At 46.6% G+C, this 22,329-nt stretch overlaps 1 protein-coding gene across 6 annotated transcripts in view; it reads left to right on the top strand.

Annotated features, from left to right (window-relative positions):
- The window catches only part of SRRM3 (serine/arginine repetitive matrix 3), a gene marked incomplete at its 5' end in the record, with an annotated part of 54,061 nt that continues 31,732 nt past the window's right edge, over positions 1-22,329 (top strand). For 4 of the 6 annotated variants that reach the window (XM_079955609.1, XM_079955608.1, XM_079955611.1 and 1 more), the window contains 4 exons: positions 1-251; positions 14,912-15,013; positions 20,183-20,317; positions 21,337-21,417. In XM_079955609.1, coding sequence (XP_079811735.1) covers positions 28-251; positions 14,912-15,013; positions 20,183-20,317; positions 21,337-21,417 — 542 coding nt within the window. The remainder of the gene's footprint in view (positions 252-14,911; positions 15,014-20,182; positions 20,318-21,336; positions 21,418-22,329) is intronic. The other 2 variants (XR_013833504.1, XM_079955610.1) reach the window with 1 other exon arrangement.

Genomic DNA, 22,329 nt, shown 5'->3' with positions numbered 1-22,329 from the left:
ACCCACCCAAATACACACCCGGCATTCATGGCTCTCTACAACAACGGTGCCAGGATGCCTTCTCCACAGGAGGCCTCCAACGGCTTCCCCCAGGCGGGGGCCTCGGGCACATGGCACAAGCCAGAGGACGAGGTGAGGCTGGTGGAGGCCGGTTTGGTGAAGAAGGCTCACCGGGAGATCCTGGACCACGAGAGGAAGCGACGGGTGGAGCTGAAATGCATGGAGTTGCAGGAGATGATGGAGGAGCAAGGGTGAGCGCAGCATTCATTTACTATGCATTTACTGCTGCTACTACTACTACTACTACCACTACATTTATATCCCATCTTTCCTCCATGGAGCTCAAAGTGGCATGTATAGTTCTCCTCATTTTATCCTCCTAACAGCCCTGTGAGGTAGGCTAGGCTAAGAGTGAATGCTGGGCCCAAGGTCACCCAGTAAGATTCATGGATTTGAACCCTGGTCTCTACCAGGTCCTTGTCCAGCACTCTAACCACTATGTTACTGCTGGCTGCTGCTATTATTATTATTATTATTATTCCAATTCTATTTATTGACTTAGTTTAGAACATTTGTAAACCTCTTAACATTTTGAAAACCTCTAATATAAAAGCAAACAATATCCTCAAAGCAAAAATACAACCCAAAACCGGTAAAATAGCAGCACAAAAGCATATCATTCTAATTATCGCCGTCAACACCAGTATTGTGAGATGTGCATCTGAACCCACACTTGCGCACATTCAATGCACAGCTCTGAGACGATTGGAATCGTTTTGCTAGGGTCAGGACGTGCCTCCGTTCTGAATATGGGCAACATAGGAGAGTATAAGACCACCAGCCTCTGCTTGTCCGTCTCCTTCTGGCTTACAGTTCCAGGGGAGGCCAAGTGGACACCAGGCCAGCTGGCAAGGACCAGACCCTGGAGAGCTCTCAGAAGGCTGTGCTTGCTGGGACTGGCTATTGCCCCAGTGACATGCTGAGGCCTTTTGAGGGCCGACTGGCCTGAACCTCTTATTCACCCCACCTGCTCTGAGGAGTTGACTGCTCTTTTGCCCTGTTATGTAATGGCTAGTTTCTGCCATGCGGAGGTGATGAATTGGAGAAATGTCTTCTCTTTTTTTTTAAAAAAAAGTAATATTTATTAAAGTTTTAAAGGTTACACAAGGAAAAAAGAGGAAACACCAAGTTAAGCAAAAACAAGACAACACATCACAATAAGGAAAAAACCAAAAAAACAGAAAACAGAAAAATAGATACAATTAAAAAACACAACGAACCTTCCCATAACTTATCTTTCATTTGCTTGTTTCCTTGACCTCCTCACACCTCCCTTTTTTGTATTCTAGTTCGGTTAGCTATTTCAGCAAATCCTTTCCATCTTTCCCAGTTTTTGTCCTATACTTTATCTTAATATAATGTAACTTTACTTTCCCTCCTTTCACCAATTAACAGTCTATTTTTACCTAATCCTTTATAACATTTCTGCTAAAGCCACATAACTTCATTCCAGCCTCCTTCTAACATTCCTTAATTTTACAATGTTTCTGTAAATAAACTTTAAATTTCTTCCCAGTTAAAGGAGTTCTGATAGGCCAACAGCTTCTGGCCTGGATGGTGAGTTTGGTGCAGTGTGAGCGAGTTCAGGCCCCGGTAAACATTTTGGGGGGGCCTCTCAACAAGGGCCAACCGGTTAAAAATATTTACACAAGATAAAAATAAACGTGCAGTCTTACTTTTGTTAATAAGAAACATGATAATATTTGCACCTGTTGACAATATTGCAACCCAATGACTAATAACAATAATCTAAGCACCAGCATGATCGTCACATAATACAGTGGTATTATGTGTATCGCACAACCTACAAACGTGATTGTGTTTAACAAGTTGAGGCTGAGCTGTCATACTGACAGTGTGCAAGAGCGAATATTCATAGAGACTTGGTAATACTCAGAAATGTTCGGCACACGGCACAAGTTCGCAAGTTGCTGTTCAGAGTTGTACATGTATTGAATAAGAAGTGCATATTTTGTTAAGAATTATAGATAGGCGACTCCCGACTTAAGCCGGGTTACATTCTGGGCACCTGGGCACATCAGCGAAATGCACTTAAGTGGGGAGCCTCATCAGAGAGGGGAACTGGGGTGATTTAAGAGGCACTGGACAAACATTTTTATTTTATACCGCACTTTTGCCTCCAGATAACCAGAAAGGGCAGGCAACAGCGCAACCAAGCAATACAGCTTCCCGCCCAACAGATGCTGAGTGAGATACTGCTGCAGCCGTAAAAACTCTGTGCGCCATTTTGGAACCCACAGGTTCTTTTTAAAAAAGCCTTTTAAACCTTTATTTCTGGACTTTGGGCTCACTGGCATCCTCTTAGGGCTCTGGGGAGTGTCTCATGAGCCACAAGGACTTTCCAGCCCTCTCCTACCATTTCCAGATTTGAATTGATTGATTGATTGATTGATTGATTGATTGATTGATTTCCAGGCGATCCGCGTATACACGACCACACGTAAGTGGCGAGATGCCTGTAAAACATACTCAAGATAGTTGGGTCCTGAGTCCCCTTCCAGACCACCAGGTCCCAGTAATTTGTACCAGCTCCCCTCCCCTCTCGTCACCCCGAGTGGTAATATCTTCTGTCCCTCTGAGCCAGATGGAGGATTGTGTCCAGAGAACACAACATCCTCGGCTGTAGTCTGAAGTGGTAATGGTGCTTAATTTTTGCGTGCTTAAATTAGTCCCCTCCCTATATGTGTGTGTGTGTGTGTGTGTGTGTGTGTGTGTAATCATGGGAATAAGGTACGGTTTGATTGCTGGTAAAACATGCACGTCTGAGACAATATGGTCCCCCAAGGACTGGACCATCTGCCATTTTGATCATTCCCAACTCGCTCCCCGAATGCGTTTGAAGTGCTTGCCAACCCGCCATTCAAGCTAGATGGGCCATAGCCTTGTATGGCTTACATTTACTGCAAGGCACGATCCTATTTGATGGTGAATTTCACCCCTGAGAGGGCAGCCAAGAAAGCAGGGTCATCAGAGGGTCAGAATGGATGATAGTCTGCTCCCTAGCAATGGAAGCTCAAGTCCCCAGGTGGTTCTGTTTTGATCCTGTTGGTACTTCAAGGGATGGATGACTCATAGGGATTTCCGTGCTGGGGGGTTGGATAGCAGAAGGCGACAGCGATAGCGTGACGTAAGATCCTTCTTTCTGACAAAGAGAAGCAGCTGGTTTCAGCTCACCCAGCTGGTCTGTGACTCAGACTCTGACTGTAGCAGCGATCTCTGGTGGGCTGGGCTGGTCAGTTTCACTTCCTCCACAGTGACAGGATCCCTGAAGAAGAAGCTAGGAGTGGATAGATCTAGGTCTGTTTTGTGTGCCCTTAATCACAGGTCTGACCCATCCCATTTTTTTTGCGGGTTAAAAAAAAAAGCATTTTTATTGTACGCATTTTAATAAATTCTTCTAAAATGCCTAAAATTCTGTATTATAAACATTGCATTAAAGTATTGTAAAGTTGTGCCATCAAATCAACTAATATTCAGGAAGATTAACCTGTGGAGATTATTTTTCTGAAAATAAATATTTCCCCCGTTAAAATACACATTTTTACACTTGTCCTTGGTTTCCCCCCCTAAAATATGCATGTTTGTAAAATATGCTTGTGTGTGTGTTTTTAAAACAAATCTACCTTGCAAGATTTGGAGACTTCCATACAGAGCTGAGTCCTAATATGCATGTAAATCCAGCTTGATTTGCTTTGAAATCAGAGCAAATAACTCTTTGCTACACCTTATGTGGAGGCCTTGGTTCCATTCCAGTCAAGTGAAATATGGCACACAAGAAATTTTCTGGGGACTTTTAATAAACCAAAGGCAAGCTTCCCGAAGAGAAATCCATCTGGTCAGGACCTCCTACGGAGTCAACCATTGTGCAAAAGTCCCTTCCTGTCTCCCTGGTGGTTTGTTTTTAAATATAACTGGAAATCCAGCAATAAAATAACAGGACCTTATAGGCTAAAGCATTTGGTCCCAGATAAATGCCAGCTTTCCTTTCCCTTTCGCACCCAACTCCTTGCCATAAAACTGGGTCCTTGTGTTTAGTGGAAAAGCAACTACCCTGTTAGCCACTGTGAGATGCTAGACTAGAAGGGCCAGTTGGGAGGTTTCCTAAAATATGTATTTTATTTTCTGTGTGCACCTTATGTATTTATTTGAAGAATTTTTGCCCTGCTCTTTCATGGACACCCCCAAATACCTGGGACGATTGCCCCACACACCCAATAGCATTGCACAATTTGAAGGACATACCGTGGCAGGGGCCTCCTTGGCACAAAAGGAAGCTCTAAACAATCCTAATCCTGCACCGTCCCTCCCTTCCCGTAATGATTAATCCAGCCCCAGACAGAGCCCCATAAGAAACAGGCCTCCCTCCCCCCCCCCCACTAAGAGCTCTGTGAAAATGAAAAACAAGCAGCCTGCCTTTGGATGGGAGAGCCTGCTGGAGAAGACAAATATTTGCAGTGGAGCATTATTCATGGCATGGTCTTGGCGGTGGGCTGGGCGTCAGAGGGATTGGGCCATGCTGGAGACAGCAGATGGCCCCCTTGCTTCTCATTAGCTGTTTGTTTATTTTGCAGAGGGAGGCTTTTGGGTTTTTTGAGGGCGGGAAGGAAACAACCCTGAATCGGAAACAAAGAAAGGAATTACTTCCTTTGTGGCTCTTGGTGGGGCGCAGGGACCCTCCCAGTGGACACGCCACAAAATTTTGGGGTTGGCTTTTATAGCCCTCCCCCCCATTCAGTGTCCCCCTTAAAACTGCAGCAGCTGGAAGGACTGTTGTTTCAAAAATATACGTAGAAAGATTGATTTGGTTACCTGTGGCAACATGGTAAATTCTGAAATGGTAGTTCCCAGCGCCACACACGCTGCCTGACCCCCACAATCAGTGGCGCTGTGAGTGTCACATGCCACCCCAATCTCTGAGTGGCGAGAGACTCCAGAGGTTTCAGGCATCTGCCCAGGTTCAGTTTTCTCGGAACGAAGGTCAGTGGAGACTGTGGTGTCTTTAGTATACATGGTTTTATTTATTTTAGATATACAACCTGAGCATTGGATGGAGGGGCTCACAGTATTAACACCCCAACCTTCCTGCTTCTCCATTGGTCACAGCTTTGGATCCAGCACAGAGCAAGCAGGTTTCTGTGTATCCAGCTTCCCACCTTGCTTCTGTGCCTTGATTAGGGTAATCTGGTCATGGTAAGATTCGAATGCAGGTCTTCCGGGCTCATAACTCATATTGCGCACCGCACCAGCTTCTAAAAGCCCAGGCCTTCTTGATACCCCCAGACTCTCCGCTGCTCAGGGACTGACAGTGCGTCTGTTCCTTTGTATCTGCCTTCCTTTGAATTTTACTTTCCGCTGTTGAATTTTGATGTATATTTCAAAAGGCAATGATTTAACGAGTCTGTTGGTTCCTGCTTTCTCTCTCTGCCACTCGCCTTGCCGGCTCCCTTTCATCTGACAACCGTCCTGAAGCATCTCGAAGCCACAGACTGTTTTCATGTCGTGGGACTTCAGAGAGATGGGAAAGGGGGGCGGGCGCCAGAAAGCTGGTGGACCAGCACAAAAAGCCTTTGCTCATTCAAGCCGTGTGCCGTGGCAAACGCGTCTCTCTCCCTGCCACTTTGTCACCGTAATTGCCAACCCGGATGAGAGCAGACAAATGCATTGAGGCTAGAACTGTCGACAGCTGCTAACCATGAGAACTAAATGGAGCTGCCATATTTAATGGCAGTCTATCTGAGAATTTCAGGTGCTGGGGCAAACAGGGAAGGGCCAATATACCTGAAGGAGCATCTCCACCCCCATCATTCATCCCAGACACTGAGGTCCAGCTCCGAGGGCCTTTTGGCAGTTCCCTCACTGCAAGAAGTGAGGCTCCAGGGAGAGGACAGGGAAGGGTTAGTCCTTCTAAATATTGTTGCAGGATGATAATTAGTTGATATCTCTCTTTTTTTGATGTATTTAAAATTTTGCGCTTTGTATGCTTTTATAACTGTAAGCCTCTTTGAGACATTTTACGTAGCAATAATAAATACAACAAATTATCATTATTATATTAGGGGAAAATGGAAAAAAAACCATATTGGGCAAAATAAAAGTCAAATGTGTATGTATTAGCAGAAATGAATCTTAAAGGCTGATGAGGACTTTTTTAAAAAATAAAAAATAAATAAAAAACTGATCTGGAAAATCAGCAAACTGAAGTGAAAAGGGAGAAATTGAAATTAACCTGTTGGTCCACCTATATCCTACCAGTGTTGAAATAAAATCCACCTGCTAGTCCAGTCTGCTCCTGTACATAGAACAGGAATTGAGTTGGGTGGGGGCGCATCTTATCCTTTGCCTCAAAAAGCTTTAGTCTAGCCCTGGTCTGACATGGAGCTTCTTGTGATCTTACAAATCCATATCAGCACATAGGCTATACTTCTAGCTTTGCTGGTGGGATCTGGGACTTCCAATTCTCTGTGCAAACCAATAGCGGAAACACAGTAGAGTCAGTTTCAGATCTGACCAGATGTGCAAGATGACACAGACTTCATCCTTCCCCCCCCCCCGAGATTGATTCCAACCTCTGTTGTGGCTCAGAATGTGTGTGCTTTTGGAGACAGGGAAAATGATGCAACTCTGTGCTCAGGTAACACGTGAGCCCCAGATCTGAATCTGTTCCAGGCTGGTTTTGGAACACAAACTGCCTTTGCCATCCCCGTGGGCAATGTGTGCCGGGAGACAGGCAAGGGGGAACGCTACCCGGCTGATTTCCATTGATCCTTCCATCCCTTTGGATGCAGCAGAAACCAGCTTAGTGGCTTCTGGAAGAGGCTTGGGCAAGTTGATAGGGAAGGCTACAAGCCAGGATGGCTGTGTCCTCCCTCCATCATCAGAGGCAGGATGCTGGGGATCATGTGCAAGGGAGAGTTGTTATGCTCATATTCCACCTGCAGGCTTCCTATAGGTATCTTGTGGGTCAGTGCTGGAATTGGTGGCCTTTGGCTCTTCTCATTCCTCCGCATCCACCCGCCCTGTGGAACGCCCTCCCACCAGATGTCAAAGAGAACAACAACTACCAGACTTTTAGAAGACATCTGAAGGCAGCCCTGTTTAGGGAAGCTTTTAATGTTTAACAGACCACTGCATTTTAATACTTTATTGGAAGCCGCCCAGAGTGCCCGGGGTATAAATAATAAATTATTATTATTATTATTATTATTATTATTATTATTAGGTAGGGCTGGGAATGTCCCCTGCCTGAAACCCTAGGGAGACGCTGCCAGTCTGTGTAGACAATACTGAGTGAGACGGGCCTGACTCTGTATAAGGCAATGTCTTATGTTCCTGTGCTCCAGGTGTTTACATTTTAGGAAGGGCTGTAGCATCTGCTTTGCAGACAGAAGGTCTTCAGTTCAGTCCCTGGCATCTCCAGGTAGGAATGGGGATTTCTGCTACCTGAAACCATAAAACAGAATCATAGAATCATGGAATTGTAGAGTTGGAAGGGACCCCGAGGGTCATCTAGTCCAACCCCCTGCAACGCAGGAATCTCAGCTAAAGCCTCCATGACAGATGGCCACCCAACCTCTGCTTTATAGGAAGGTGAGTCCACCAGCTCATGAGGGAATGCATTCCACTGTCAATCAGCTGTCAGAAAGCACTTCTTGATGTTTACTCAAAAACTCCTTTCTTGTAACTACAAGCCAGTGGTTTGGGTCCTATGTTCCAGAAAACAAGCTCGCTCCATCTTCCTTGTGACAGCCCTTTAGATATTTGAAGATGGTTATCATATCATAATGTAAAGGTAAAGGACCCCTGACCATTAGGTCCAGTCGTGGCCAACTCTGGGGTTGCGGCGCTCATCTCGCTTCATTGGCCAAGGGAGCTAGCATACAGCTTCCAGGTCATGTGGCCAGCATGACTAAGCCGCTTCTGGCGAACCAGAGCAGCGCACGGAAACGCCGTTTACCTTCCCACTAGAGTGGTACCTATTTATCTACTTGCACTTTGATGCGCTTTCGAACTGCGAGGTTGGCAGGAGCAGGGACTGAGCAACGGGAGCTCACCCCGTCGCAGGGATTCAAACCGCCGACCTTCTGATCGGCAAGTCCTAGGCTCTGTGGTTTAACCCACAGCGCCACCCGCGTCCCTATCATACCATACCTGTCGGTACAATCTTGAGTTGGGTAGGCTGCAATGGTCCGAAACGGCTTCCTCTGTTTCTTTGCATCGCACGTTGGAAATTTACGCAGAAACCAAGAGCTGGGCTTTGTGCGTTGCAGTGATGCAGTGCTCCTCCCAAGAAAGGGGTGGGGGTGGGGAAAATACCCATTGTAACAGCAAACAAGGCAAAATAGGTAGCGGTGTTTGTGTGTCGGGGGAAGGAGCTGGCTGTCTCTTCCGCACTACCTGAGCTCCGACACTCAAGGTGAACTGCTCAATTATTGAACGGCGGAGCACGTCTGGAGACCATGAAATATTCAAGAGCCCTCGGATGCCAAGCTGAGCCCACACAGGGCTTTCGCCTGAGAGGAGAATGAATGGGAGCTGCCCCTTTTCAGATCAGTTTGTTCCTCCACTCCAACAAGCAGGAGGAAAAGTGGGGCATCCTTTGGGTGGGTCCAAGGCAGAACGTATGAAGGCTGGATCAGGCCAAAGGGGGCTCATCTAGTCTAACATCCTGTTCTGGCAGTGGCCAACCAGATGCCCGTGAGAAACCCACAAGCAGGACTTGAGTGCAATGGCGCTCTTCACACCTGCGATTCCCAGCAATTGGTATTCAGAAGCATCACTGCCTTCAACTGCAAAGCCAGAGTATCGCTCCTGTGAACAGAAAGAGGCCAGACATGCACTGGAGACAGATGAAGAGAAGGGTGCCTCTGAGCATGCGTAAAGAGGACCTTACATATGAAAATTGTAAAACATCAGACGTTAAATAAATTTCCCGATACTGCAAGTGAAAATCCAAAAGCATAGGAGTATAAGGATGTCTTTGCCTGGTGCCTGAAAGCTGGCAATATTGGTACCAAGCAAGCCTTCTAGGGGAGAAGTATTCTGCAGCCGAGGGGTCACCACTAGAAAAGGCCCTGATTGTCCGCCACCTTTGGAAGAGGCACACAGAGAAAAAGCCTCTAATGGTGATCTGAGACCCTGGGTCTGTTCATGTGGGGATATGAGGTCACTCAGCTGGATCAATATTTGAACTAGGCGGCTTACTTCCTCCTTCTTCCTCCTCTTTGTAAAGATCTTTTATATAATTTGATAACATGCTGCGTATAAGATCTGGTCTGAATAGAGACATTGGCTTCTTATCTCATTATACATGATAAAGCTATTTTTAGCCATCTCACCCCTTGCTTTTTCCTGTAAGACAAATTGCAATCGTTAAGTCGTCAACAGGTTTACCACACCTATCAGCCAATCACCCATTCCCACCACCCTTCTGAGTAATACCCCTCTCACTATATATAAGGGTCTGGTGGCTTCTGTTTCAGTGTATCTGAAGAAGTGTGCATGCACACAAAAGCTCATACCAAGAACAAACTTACTTGGTCTCTAAGGTGCTACTGGAAGGATTTTTTAAAATTTTGTTTCGACTACTGCAGATGAACACGGCTACCTACCTGCGTATAAAACAGAGAGAAAACTAAAAGATGAAAAGGCAAACCCTAAAATGGGAACATAAAGGACAATTACATGTGGGTTAAGTGACAAAGTCCGTCATGAAAGTTAAAAGCAGGAATAAAAGTTATCTTCACATAAAGAATGAATATTTGTCTCATTTGATTGTCAAGTGTAGTTCCAGGTTTGCCAGGCGTGTGATGAAGGTTGCCTTGAAAATGGTGCTTTTTCTGTATATGTCACAAAGGATATAAAAAATGTCTGGAGCTTCCAATCAGGTGGTGGTGATGATGATGATGATTAACCCTCCCTTCACATTGAGGTCCCAGGGTGTGTTACAACACAGCATTTAAAACAGTTCGAAATAATTGGCAATCATAAAAACGAGGTGGGTCCTAAAATTATACACTTCAGGTGTCAAAAGCCAGTGTCAAGGGTGAAATGAGGCATAATTTTCTCCATTGCAGGTATATTACAGAGTGAGTGGAACCAAGCATCCAGTGTAAGATTTGGGGCTGTTTTCCACCGAGTTGCAATTACTAATTAAGCTGCCAAGATTATATATAAAGCCAATTCTTTCAGCATATGCATCTGCATTTGCATCATCAAAAATATCCAGCAACATTCATTTTGGGCAGCAAACTAGGGGGCTTTTGGATTTGGAGCTGAGCCTGTTAAGTGAATCCACACATGAGCTGCCACATCTGAGCTCTCGGGAGCAACACGACAGGTTTTTTCCCATGGCACATTCTAGAAGGCAAAGGTGTGGATTCTGAAACGTCGTGAAATTTCAGAGGTGTGCAAAAATTGCACTTCCGTACTAACACCACCCTTCTGCCTCCAGCTCTGCTCACCTCCCAGCCTGACATGCCCACATACCCTACTGAGCGTAGCTGAGTCACCACGATAGCTTCCCAACGGGATGCTTTGCATCCCTTGAAGGCAGCTGAAGGAGAATTATTGATGGCCTCATTACCCAAGCTTCTGCCTGCATGGGGGGAACCCCAGGGTGCTGCCAAGGGGCGAGAAATGAGAAGGAATGCTCAGCATCACGTAGGATCAGGCTCTAAGCATCACCCACCCAAAGGCACATTTACTTGTGGGTGGGCGCAAGTGGGTGGGTGATCCTGTTATTGCAGCTTCTCGTGGGCCCTGGATCTGCAGCCTAACACAGGAAAGCGCATTCACTTTCCAGCTTCAGGAGGGAAACACCAGCCCTGCTCTTGAAGGAAATAACAGGAATCTATTGCAGCAGCCATCCTCTATACCAACACGTCCCTGGGAGTAAGCTCCAAATTACTCAGTGGGGATTACTGGGGAGTAGACGTCCCTAAACGTGGGTGGTGCTGTGGTCTAAACCACAGAGCCTAGGGCTTGCCGATCAGAAGGTCGGCAGTTCGAATCCCAGTGATGGGGTGAGCTCCCGTTGCTTGGTCCCTGCTCCTGCCAACCTAGCAGACTGAAAGCACATCAAAGTGCAAGTAGATAAATAGGTACCGCTCCAGTGGGAAGGTAAACGGCATTTCCATGCGCTGCTCTGGTTCGCCAGAAGCGGCTTAGTCATGCTGGCCACATGACCCGGAAGCTGTACGCTGACTCCCTCAGCCAATAAAGCGAGATGAGCTCCGCAACCCCGGAGTCGGTCACGACTGGACCTAATGGTCTCTGCCTAGAAAGCACAGGGCAAAGTAAGTGTGGGTGAGCCCTGAGACACACCACTCGTCCATCTAGCTCTGTATTGTCTACACTGACTGGCAGAAGCTTTCCCCTGCCCTACCTAAATACCTATAAATAATAATAAAATCAGTGGTTTTTTTCCTGGAAATAAAAGGTGCCGGTACTTAACACGCAAGGGAAGGCTCTGAGACACCTGCCAGAGCATCTTCCCTCCCTCCCTAAGCTGGGCAGAAGCTTCCCAGGCTCAGGGAGGGAGGCACAAGGCAATAATAAAATGATAATGCTGTTAATGGTAATGAGAATAATACCTGGCAATTGAACCTGGGACCTTCTGCATGCAAAGCAGTGGCTGTTTCATTGACCTCCCCTTCCTCCTCCCCTAATAGAGAGCCTGGCCTGCAATATAGACAGGATTGTGGTGCTGGGCTTATGCAAGGCTGCTCAGTGCAGCAATGGGCATGGCCAGAATCCTGTTTCTTTTTGAGGGGGGTTGGCCAAGCTCCTGCCGAGCTGCTGGGCGCTTTCACTGCTCCGAGAGCACAAAGGAAACAAAGGGAAGCCCCCCCCCCCCGCCATCTCCTCTTCTCCCCGCCTCTCCAGGATGTTTCACCCAATGCTATAAATCATTGAGCTATCGACCCACTGACTCTTGAGGCCTGGCAGCCGGAGAGAGGGGGCCTCTGGTTGCGAGCAGAGAGCAGCGTCCAGCTCCTTTGGCTGGCCCGTAACTCAGAGTTAATGGGCCATGAAAGCTGTGGAAGCCAGGCTGAATCACCCAATAAATACTCGGCCGGGCCTCTTAAGTCAATTGGGAAGGAAAAACAAAGGGGTCCTTTTTCGCCGAGGCCAAACGTCAGAGATAAAAAGCAGCACCTGGGCAGGGAGACCTGTTTGCCCTGGCTATATTTCCCCCCCCCTCCTCCTCCTCTCTCTTTCTGTCTCAGGCCAATGGCCCACTCACTCCAGCATCCTCTTCTCAGAGCACAAGAACCCTCCATCCTTCTGTAGTTTCCAGCAAGTGGTATTCAGAAGCATTGCTGCCTCCAACCACAAAGGCAGAGCAGAGCTGTCATGGCTAGGTAAAGGCAAAGGTAAAGGGGCCCCTGACCATTAGGTCCAGTCGTGGCCAACTCTGGGGTTGCGGCGCTCATCTCGCTTTATTGGCCGAGGGAGCCAGCATACAGCTTCCGGGTCATGTGGCCAGCATGACTAAGCTGCTTCTGGCGAACCAGAGCAGTGCACAGAAATGCCGTTTACTTTCCCACCAGAGCAGTACCTATTTATCTACTTGCACTTTGACGTGCTTTCGAACTGCTAGGTTGGCAGGAGCAGTGACTGAGCAATGGGAGCTCACCCCGTCCCAGGGATTCAAACCGCCGACCTTCTGATTGGCAAGTCCTAGGCTCTGTGGTTTAACCCACAGCGCCACCTGCGTCCCTTTCTGTCATGGCTAGTCGCCATCAATAGCCTTCTGTTCCATGACTTTGTCCAGTCCTCCTGTAAAGCCATCCAAGTTGGTGGTCATCGCTGCCTCCAGTGGGAGAGAGTTCTATAGTTTAACTATGCACCGTGAGAATGAGTACAAAACCCTCCCTGGATGCTAGGTGCCTGATCAGATTAGCCTCCCCACCTCACACCACCGAAATGCCTGGATTGTTTTGGGTGTTTTTAATTGCATGAGAGCCTTAGCATGAATCTTCCTAAGGAGATGAAATATGTTTGAGACCGGCTGGGCTTCTGCAGCACGGTTGATCTTTCCAAAAGGTTTGTCTGTGATGCGTTCTCTGTGGGGCTGCCCTGGAAGGCGACTTGGTCCAAAATGCTGTGACCAGAGCTCAGCAAACGCCCGTTTTTAAACAGTTATCATCATCATCATCGTTATATTGATCCCCCCCCCCGGACTGGCTTTCAACACAGATAAGATACAAAAGCTAATCACCGAATCATAATAAAATTCAAATAGTGTTAAAAACACCAAAAAACCAAAATCTACTGAAATACAGATGATAAAAACAGCAGAGCATTATAAAATCCCTTTTTAAAAAATAAAACAACAACAACCAGTTCCCAAAGGTGTGTCAGAATAAAAGAGTCTTTGTCCGTCAGCAGGACAGTTGCCAGTTTGTTTCCAAGCCCAATTCAAGGACCTCACATTAGTGTCTAAAGCCCCGAAAGGCTCCCAAATATCTGAAATACCTTCTCCTTCCCTACAGACACTTTTAGGTGCCCTCTTGGTAGTTCCACTGCCCTCAGAAGTTTGGGAATGGCAGCTGGACAAGGGCCTTCTCTGTGGAGGCCCCTCAGTTGTGGAAATCTCTCCCGACTACCGTGTGTCTGGCACATTCATTGCATGGCTTTCACCCTAAGCTGAAGATGCACCTCTTTACCCAGCCTTTGGCCACCTGAGAGAAAGAGATTTTAGGACCCACCCCATTTTTTTGAATGGCAAATTGCTTTAATTGAGTTTAATGTTCTATTTTTATAATATTCTTTTTTTTAAAAAAAAATCATTCTCTCATTTTGCAAATAGTTTAACAAAAAGAAAAGAATATTTACACAATCTATCTACAATGCCACATCCTCCTCGACCCCCTCCCCACCTTTCTGTGGTTACCGTACTTATTTTATATCTTTTACCAATGCATATCGAATTCAAACTTATTTACTAATTTTCCTTTTGTATCCCCTTTAAGTTATTCTTACTGCACCTTTTTATGTGAATCCTGCTAATGTTATAAGTTGTTTACATCTTCAAATAGTCCATACATTTCCCCCATTCTGTATTAAAAAGTCTCTCTTCTTGGTTGCTTATTCTCCAGGTAAGTTTTGCCATTTCAGCGCAGTCCATAAATTTTAGTTGCCAATCTTCCTTCATTGGACTTGTTTCTTCTTTCCATCTCTGGCTGTAAATAATTTGGGCAGCCACAGCAGAGTACATAAATAGTCCGTCCCCCTGTCCCCCCGTTCTTTGGGTACCTCTCCACCAATTCTACCTAAAAGAAAAGCTTCTGTTGTTGTTTTTTAAGTTATCTTTAGCATTTTCCCCAACTCATTATAGATCATTTCCCAGAAAGATTTAGCTACCTTACATGGCTCTATTTTTATAATGTTCTGATCTGTCCTGGGACGCTGAAGTAAAGGGCAGGTAAGAAATGCAATGAGATGATGATGGTGATGATGATGATGATGATGCCACAAAAAAGCCAAAATCAAATTCTCACTCGACTGTGAAGCTCACTGGGTGACCTTGGCAGGTCTCTTTCAGACTAACCTTCCTCACCGGGTTGTTGTTGAGATTAAATGTAGAGGGGAGAACTCTGTACGCCTCCTTGAGCTCCTTGGAGAAAACTGGAGGGATATAAGTGCATGATTTTTTAAAAAATAATGTCATCGAATCCTAAAACCTTAGAGTTAGAAGGGACCCTAAGCATCATCTAGTCCACCCCGCTACCAGGCAGGAATCACAGCTGAATAATGGGCAATGGTGGGAGGATGAAACCATGAGTATTCCTGACTAACTCTGTCTTTGCTTTGTCTGCTACGGCAGGTATTCCGAAGAGGAGATCCGTCAGAAAGTGGGGACCTTCCGGCAAATGCTGATGGAAAAAGAGGGTGTTCTCACCCGTGAGGACCAACATGGGCGGCAAATGTGAGTAGGAAGGGATGGCATGTACCAATTGCTTGCCTGGCCAATGTGAATACACCTGTTGCTATATAGAGTCAGTGTGGTGTAGTGGTTAAGAGCGATAGTCTCGTAATCTGGGGAACCGGGTTTGCGTCTCTGCTCCTCCACATGCAGCTGCTGGGTGACCTTGGGCCAGTCACACTTCTCTGAAGTCTCTCAGCCCCATTCACCTCACAGAGTGTTTGCTGTGGGGGAGGAAGGGAAAGGAGAATGTCAGCCGCTTTGAGACTCCTTCGGGTAGCGATAAAGTGGGATATCAAATCCAAACTCTTCTTCTTCTCTTCTATATATCTGTAAAGGCGCTGGGATCCTCACTGCAAACTCTGCCTGTTTTAATATCTCCCTCCTGGTTTCCAGTGTGCCTGAGCCAACAGAGCCTAGTTTCCCCTGAACTCCTTGCATTTAGAAAACTAAGGTGTCAGGGCAAAGGATCCCCCCCCCAAAAAAACTCCTTGCATGTAGAAAACTAGAAAGTTGGGTTTGAAAGCTTCCAGGTCAGGCAACCCAGCTGCTCATTTTCACTGTCCTTGCAGACTGCTTTCCCCCTTCCCTCGAACGCAGCAAGGTGAAGCCAGGCTGGTTGGTTCCCTTCCTGAGGGACTGATTGCCCTCACGGACCATGGCTTGGCCTCCCTGCCCCCACGTGAAAGGCCCTCTCCATCAGTAACGCTTCTGAGCTTTCCCAGGATTGATAGCGACTTAGCTGCCGTGCCAGCAAAGCGCATATTATAATCCATTAGCCAGCACTGGGGGAGGGCGTAGAAGAAACCAGGTCACTGAAGAGGACAGGAAGAGAGCTTGCTGATTCATTGCACAGGAAGGCCTCCTTTGGGTGGGGGAACTGGGGAGGACGTGGAACTTGGGCAAAAGGTAGAGCAGCTTGTGCGGTCCAGGGTATCGTATCACTTTTAATCACACCTTCCAACTTTTTCCGATGCAAAACCGGGATATGCACTTTTTGGGTTGTGCTCCTGGGAGAGTCATGTTCCCCACACCTTGCTCTCGCCCCGAAAACGTGCTTTTGGGGTGAGTTCTTGTGCGGTGCCCAAAAACCGGGCAACCCAGTCAGATGGGTGGCATTTAAATAAATATTAGTATTACAAAATGATGCATGGCATGGATAAAGCGGATAGAGGAAACATTTTTCTCGCTCTCTGAAAACACTGTTTCTCATGACGTTGAATGTTGAATGGCTGTCTGAAGACAACTTCTTCTTCTTTGGCGATCACTCATAGCTGAGTGTCTTCCATAAACACGGTTTTAACAATGAGTCTGTAAGTGACTGTGGAGGCCAGTTCTGGATCCACACGTCCTTCCATAGTGGGGACATTGGTTTCCGGGCGGGAGTTGATCACGGTGTGGATTTGCTTTTTTTTTTTTTTAAATAATATTTATTAAGTTTTTAACAAAAGAAAAAGAGTTACAAAACAATAGACAGTAAACAAAAAACACACATAGTAAAATACAAAAATACAAAAATCAGATTTTCACATAAAAATAAAAATAAAAATAAAAATAAAAATAAAAACCCCTCTTTCTGTTATCTTGCCTCTCATTTACTTATTTTCATGACTTCCTCACACCTTCCTTTTTTGTATTCCATTTAAAAATTTGTTCAGCAAATTCATACCATCTTAATTTAGCCTTAATTATTTCTCCTCACATATTCTAACTTTAAAATTTCATCAAATATTAATCCATTCTTGCATATTCTTGTTTTACCTTATTGCTAGGACCACTTTGTTTCATTCCAACATCATTAACATTCAAAAATTTTACAACGTTTCTGTAAATAAATTTTAAATTTCATCCAATCTTCTTCCACCAACTCTTCTCCCTGGTCTCGGATTCTGCCAGTCATTTCCGCCACACGGTGTGGATTTGCCAAGCGTGCCTTCCTCTTAGCACGTAGTTGAACTATGGAACTCACTTCCCCAGGAGGCAGTGATGGTCTCTGTAATAAACGGAAATCTGCCCTTATTCCTTTATGGGGGACACAAGAGCCCTTATAGAGTCCTTTGCAGTTTCTCCATTGGTCGGAGAAAAGAATAGAGGCCAACCAGAGAATATTGAGAAGCAAAGCAGCTAGTAAGCCTGATCTTTATTGAACTGTTGCAACAGGGTGCCCCCTTCACACGCAGAAAAGGAGGAGGAGGACCCAGAACCCAGGTGTGCCCGCTCTTATATAGACATTTTAAATTGCCCGCCCTGGAGTCCAAGACCACCCCCAGAAACATTATACATACATCACAGAAAGGGCGGTCTACAGCAGAAATCTGAGTGCGTTGTTTATCTCCTATCTGGCAGGTTACCTGTTAATGCTTACTTGATTGGGGAGCCTAGGGAGCCTGGCCAGTCTTTTGTAGTGACAAATACTTAGTTCCTGAGGGAGGTCACAGGCTCACCCTATTCATACATAGATATACCCTTAAGACAGGTTTTGTGAATGAAAAGACAATGGGGAGGCTTTTCCATTTTCCTTTGACCTTGCAGAGAAAACATTTGGTCAGTTTGGGAACCAAAATGGCTCCAGGACTGCCCTCCTGTGCTGCCTCAGACATGTGGCCCATACATTTATATACGTGCCATGAACATTTATTATATGTGTGTGTGTGTGTGTGTGTGTGTGTGTGTGTGTGTGTGTGTTTGGATAAATTCATGAAGGAGACAGCTATCAGTGTCTACTAGCCATGATAGCTCTGCTTTGTCTCCACAGCTGGAGGCAGTAATGTTCCCTGAAGTCATCTGGTTGGCCATTGTCAGAACAGGATGTTTGGACTAGATGGGCCATTGGCCTGATCCAGCAGGCCCTTCTTATGTTCATCTTTCCACATTACTTCTGGATTGGATTAGGGAACTCACTCAATCGATCGGTTTGTAGCAGCCCCAGCAAACCATATTGTGGAAAAACATGGGAGTCTCATGGCCTCTGCCTTTGTGCGTCTGCCTTTGCAAAATCGTAAGCGCTTATAAATATCAAGGCTGGCAAATGGTTTTGAGAAACTGACTCACTCCTCTTTTGCCTGGCATCCCCAGGGGAAAAGCTGAAAGGGGGGAATTATAAGGGGAGGCCACAGCAGCCTGCAGATACAGCCCAGGAAGCATTAATCTCTGTCGCTAAGGGAGCTTAACCCAATTACAAACCGAGTGAATAATTGGCTGCTTTAAGGGAAATGAACCCCAGGATGTTTTGGCTCAGAAAATACAACAGAGACATCAGTGGGCTGGAGAAGCAGGGAAGGAAGCATGGCTGTCACGGAAAAGCCTATTCATGACTTTTGCCTGTGGTAGCTAGAGTGCAAATTAGATGGCTGTGAATAGCACATGTTGGGGCTCAAAGGGGTGGGACCCTTTATAAAAGCGGCAGGGTAAATGTACACCCATTCAGAGCAGGGACAAAATGCATTGCCCTCACTCTGAGTTGGCTTTGTGTTGTTCTCCCACACTCCAAACTCATAAGCTGTAAGGGGGGGTGATGCCATCGTGCTTGCTGGTTCCTATATTCCTCTCAGAGGAAAAGGTTTGAGAGAGTGTGGATTTGCACATTGTGAAATAGAAATCAAGCCCTCGCACTGTGAATGGGGGAAAGGTCTGTTCAAGACTCTGTTTATTAAGACAAGGCAATTGCACCCCCATCAGCCAGGCTCTTCTCTGAGCTAATCAACAGGGTGATCTGCTTACATACAAATTTTATAAGGATGATAAAGTTGTCACAACCTGGTTAATAAGAAACCACAATAAATTGGCTTTGCGGGGGGGGGCACAGGAAAACAACATCGCAGGTCAAAAACCTGAAACATTCCATACTTCCTTCACTCTTTCACCTTTTCTCCCACTTTCAGGCTGACTCTTTCTTTTTATATTCTTGTATTCCCCCTTGTCCCGCTGTTTTCCCCTGGGGAAAACTGCTCTTTAGCGCTCAATCGGAGAAAACAGCAATTTCCCACAGATTGCTGTTTGTTCTGATTTAAAGCTAAAGAGAGGTTTTATCCTGGGAAGGGAGCGGGACAAAGGGAAAACTGCTCGGACCCATGCTTTCTAGACCAGGGCAAGTGGAAGTCTGGTTGAGCCCATCAAGAGAGGTGTCCTTAAGACATAACCTGGCTCAGGCCCAGGGCAGGAGCAAGGTGGGGGCAGTGGGGGTGGTCCACCCTGGCTGTCATCACTGAGGGGGGGGACATTCGTTCCCATGGGCCACCCGCGACTCTCGCCTGCCCCAAGCCGTCGGGGGAAGGGGGGTTGTTGTGTTGCTTTTCGGCACTTCGTTTTGTCAGCCCCACGCTCCCGGGCTGCTGGAGGAAGCATGCAGGCAGGCAGGCAGGCAGGGAGAGGATGGGAATAATAATAATAATTTATTATTTATACCCCGCCCATCTGGCTGGGTTTCCCCAGCCACTCTGGGCAGCTTCCAACAGAATATTAAAATACAATAACCTATTAAACATTAAAAGCTTCCCTAAACAGGGCTGCCTTCAGATGTCTTCTAAAAGTCTGATAGTTGTTTTTCTCTTTGACATCTGATGGGAGGGCGTTCCACAGGGGGGGTGCCACTATCGAGAAGGCCCTCTGCCTGGTTCCCTGTAACTTGGCTTCTTGCAGGGAGGGAACTGCCAGAAGGCCCTCGGCGCTGGACCTCAGTGTCCGGGCAGAATGATGGGGGTGAAAACACTCCTTCAGGTATACTGGACCGAGGCTGTTTAGGGCTTTAAAGGTCAGCACCAAGGAGGCAGGAGAGTAAACAAGTGAAGGGTGGAGGGAAGGAGAGAAGCAGAAAGAAGCAGAAGCTCTATCAACTCAGGACCCAAATCCTGTAACCCCCCCCCCAAAAAAAAAAAAAAAAAAAGCTCAACAGCTTTGGCCAATCCTTCCCTAAAAAAAGCTCAGCAACCTCTGGCAATAACAATGGGCAGATCACAGCCAGTCTTTTTATACTGTGAGTAGATTGCAGTCTCTTGGGAGTCCAACTAGATTTCAATGTTTGGCGGGGGGGTGACAAGAAATTTTCCTCACTGGGTACCACCTGACCTTGCTACGCCACTGCTCAGGCCTATTCCAGGCCCGAATCCTTGCAGAGCCCAGATCCTTACACAACACTTCTGCAATGTCCCCCTCCTCCTTTTGTCTCTGGTGCAGAGCGATCGAGAACCATCACATGGTGGATGGCGAAGAGTACATGATTCAGTACCCGGAGTACGGGAAGGGATGCCCTTTGCAGTGCGACTGCACGACCGACTGCTACCAAGACGACAGCAGACACCGCGAATACAGGTGAGTCTCCCGTGAAGAACACAGGTCATTTCCCACGGTTACAAGAAGGGTCTTTGTGAAAAGGCGTGGACACTTCTTCATGCTCTGATGGTGAGAAACAAACCCTTGGGCAGTACTGCCCCCTAGCTAATGTGGCATTACTTGGGGGGGGGGTTCTAAGAGGCAAGCAGGAGGCAGGAGGACACAGAGACCAGGGGGTGACAGCGGGGGGATGCTAAGAAGTGAGGGGGTGGTAGTGGGCTGTAGGTGGGCTGCCCCAAATCCATTGATCGCTTATTTACCATTGACCAGTTTAGTGCCTAGAGCAAAACACCTTCCTCGCTTCGTATTTAAAGTTTTACTGCTCTTGATCACTTACAAAGCTATTTAATTTGCCACGTTGGTTTGTATTTACGGTTCTTGTCACAAGATAGCCAGTTATTGGAGATAGCCATTGATTTTTCTTATAAATTAGCTACCATAGGTCTGTGGTAAGCGAAGGTTTGTTCATGCCTGGTAAGGAGTTATACATAAATAGCTCATGCTATAAATGTCCATCGCCCTTGCATCTTTGTCAGTGAAAATATTTTTCATGCAACGTCTGGTGCCACTGAATCAGTTTTGTTGAATTAACCAGACAGAAGGTTTTGAGTGGATTTTAAATAAATGCTACTGTTCTGAAATTGTTGTTGTTGTTGTTAATATGCTGCCCATCTGACTGGGATGGCCCAGCCACTGGGCGGCAAACTGCTATTCTGAATGATGTTTTTAATAGGGTAGGGAAAACTGAGGGTGAATTTATGGAACCAGTGGGACTGTGCCCCAAAAATGTTTGAGAACGACTGAATTGGCTTACAGCAGGGTTCATCAATGTTGTGTCCTTCAGAGGTGGATGGACTACAACTCCCACCATCCCAGGCTCTTAGCAATGTCACCTGGGGGCTGATGGGAGTTGGAGTCATATTAGCTTATGGAGTGTATTGTGTTGGCGACCCCTGTAAACCAGCAAGTGACTATCCTAAAATCCTCTTCCTCTACAGGCTGAAGAGACGATCGAGCAGCTCCACCTCCCCCCCACCCAAGAAGAAAAAGAAAAAGAAATCAGGGCATCGCCGGAGCCGGTGAGTCACCCCCCAGTGGCGCTGATGTTGGGTTGGAAGGGCAAACAAGTGGATATGACCCGGGCCAGGGACTCTTCGATCCAGCCAGAATGCTGGGCTTTGAGCAAGTCCTATACAAGGATGTGGGAACTTTTGGCTCTCCAGACGTCGCCGCTGTTACTGCGACAAATTTATTCATAGCCTTCTAAGCCGCAATCTGCAAAAATAAATAAATAACCCCAAACAGTTAAAAACACAAAGACAACAGACACATTTGAAACAGGGCTGAAACCCAAACCATTTTATCCTGCCGGAACCAATATGGCGTCATCTGTTTCTGTTAAGTGCAGATAGTGGGGAGGCCTATCGTATCGCACCAGGAATGTTATTTCAGTTGGTTAGAGCGTGGTGTTGATAATGACAAGGTTGCAGGTTCGATCCCCGCATATTTCCTGCGTTGCAGGGAGTTGGACTGGATGACCCTCAGGGACCTTTCCAACTCTTATGATTCCATGTTTTAGATTTCTCCCAGGCCTTTGTGCAGCCCCCATTCCTCCCTGAAACATAAGCTGTTGAACTCTGGGCTCAGCACACCTTCCCTGTGGTTGGCGTTGCCAGTTTCTTCGGCCTAACACAGAGACTGGCTCTGCGTCCCCCGGCACAGAGACACTTCTTGATGCTTCGCTGTGCCAGTATTCCACACCTGACTGTGAAACGCATCTATTCCTGGATGTACTAAGTGCGGAAAGGGGAGGGTGGGGGTCTCAGCCGTTCTTTGCCTCCAGTTCTCTCCCCCCCCCCATCCTGATTTCAGATCCCTCCGCTAATGATTTCCTCCTCAGAGCTCAGCTAACATTTTAATGAGTGTGGCTTTCTTAAACCAGGCCAGGGGGAAATGAAACTAATGAGGAAAGTAGCGGGGGGGGGGGGACC

The sequence above is a fragment of the Podarcis cretensis genome (assembly GCF_951804945.1).
Source record: "Podarcis cretensis genome assembly, chromosome: 15".
NCBI lineage: Eukaryota > Metazoa > Chordata > Lepidosauria > Squamata > Lacertidae > Podarcis > Podarcis cretensis.
This window is presented reverse-complemented; position numbering and strand designations above follow the sequence as displayed.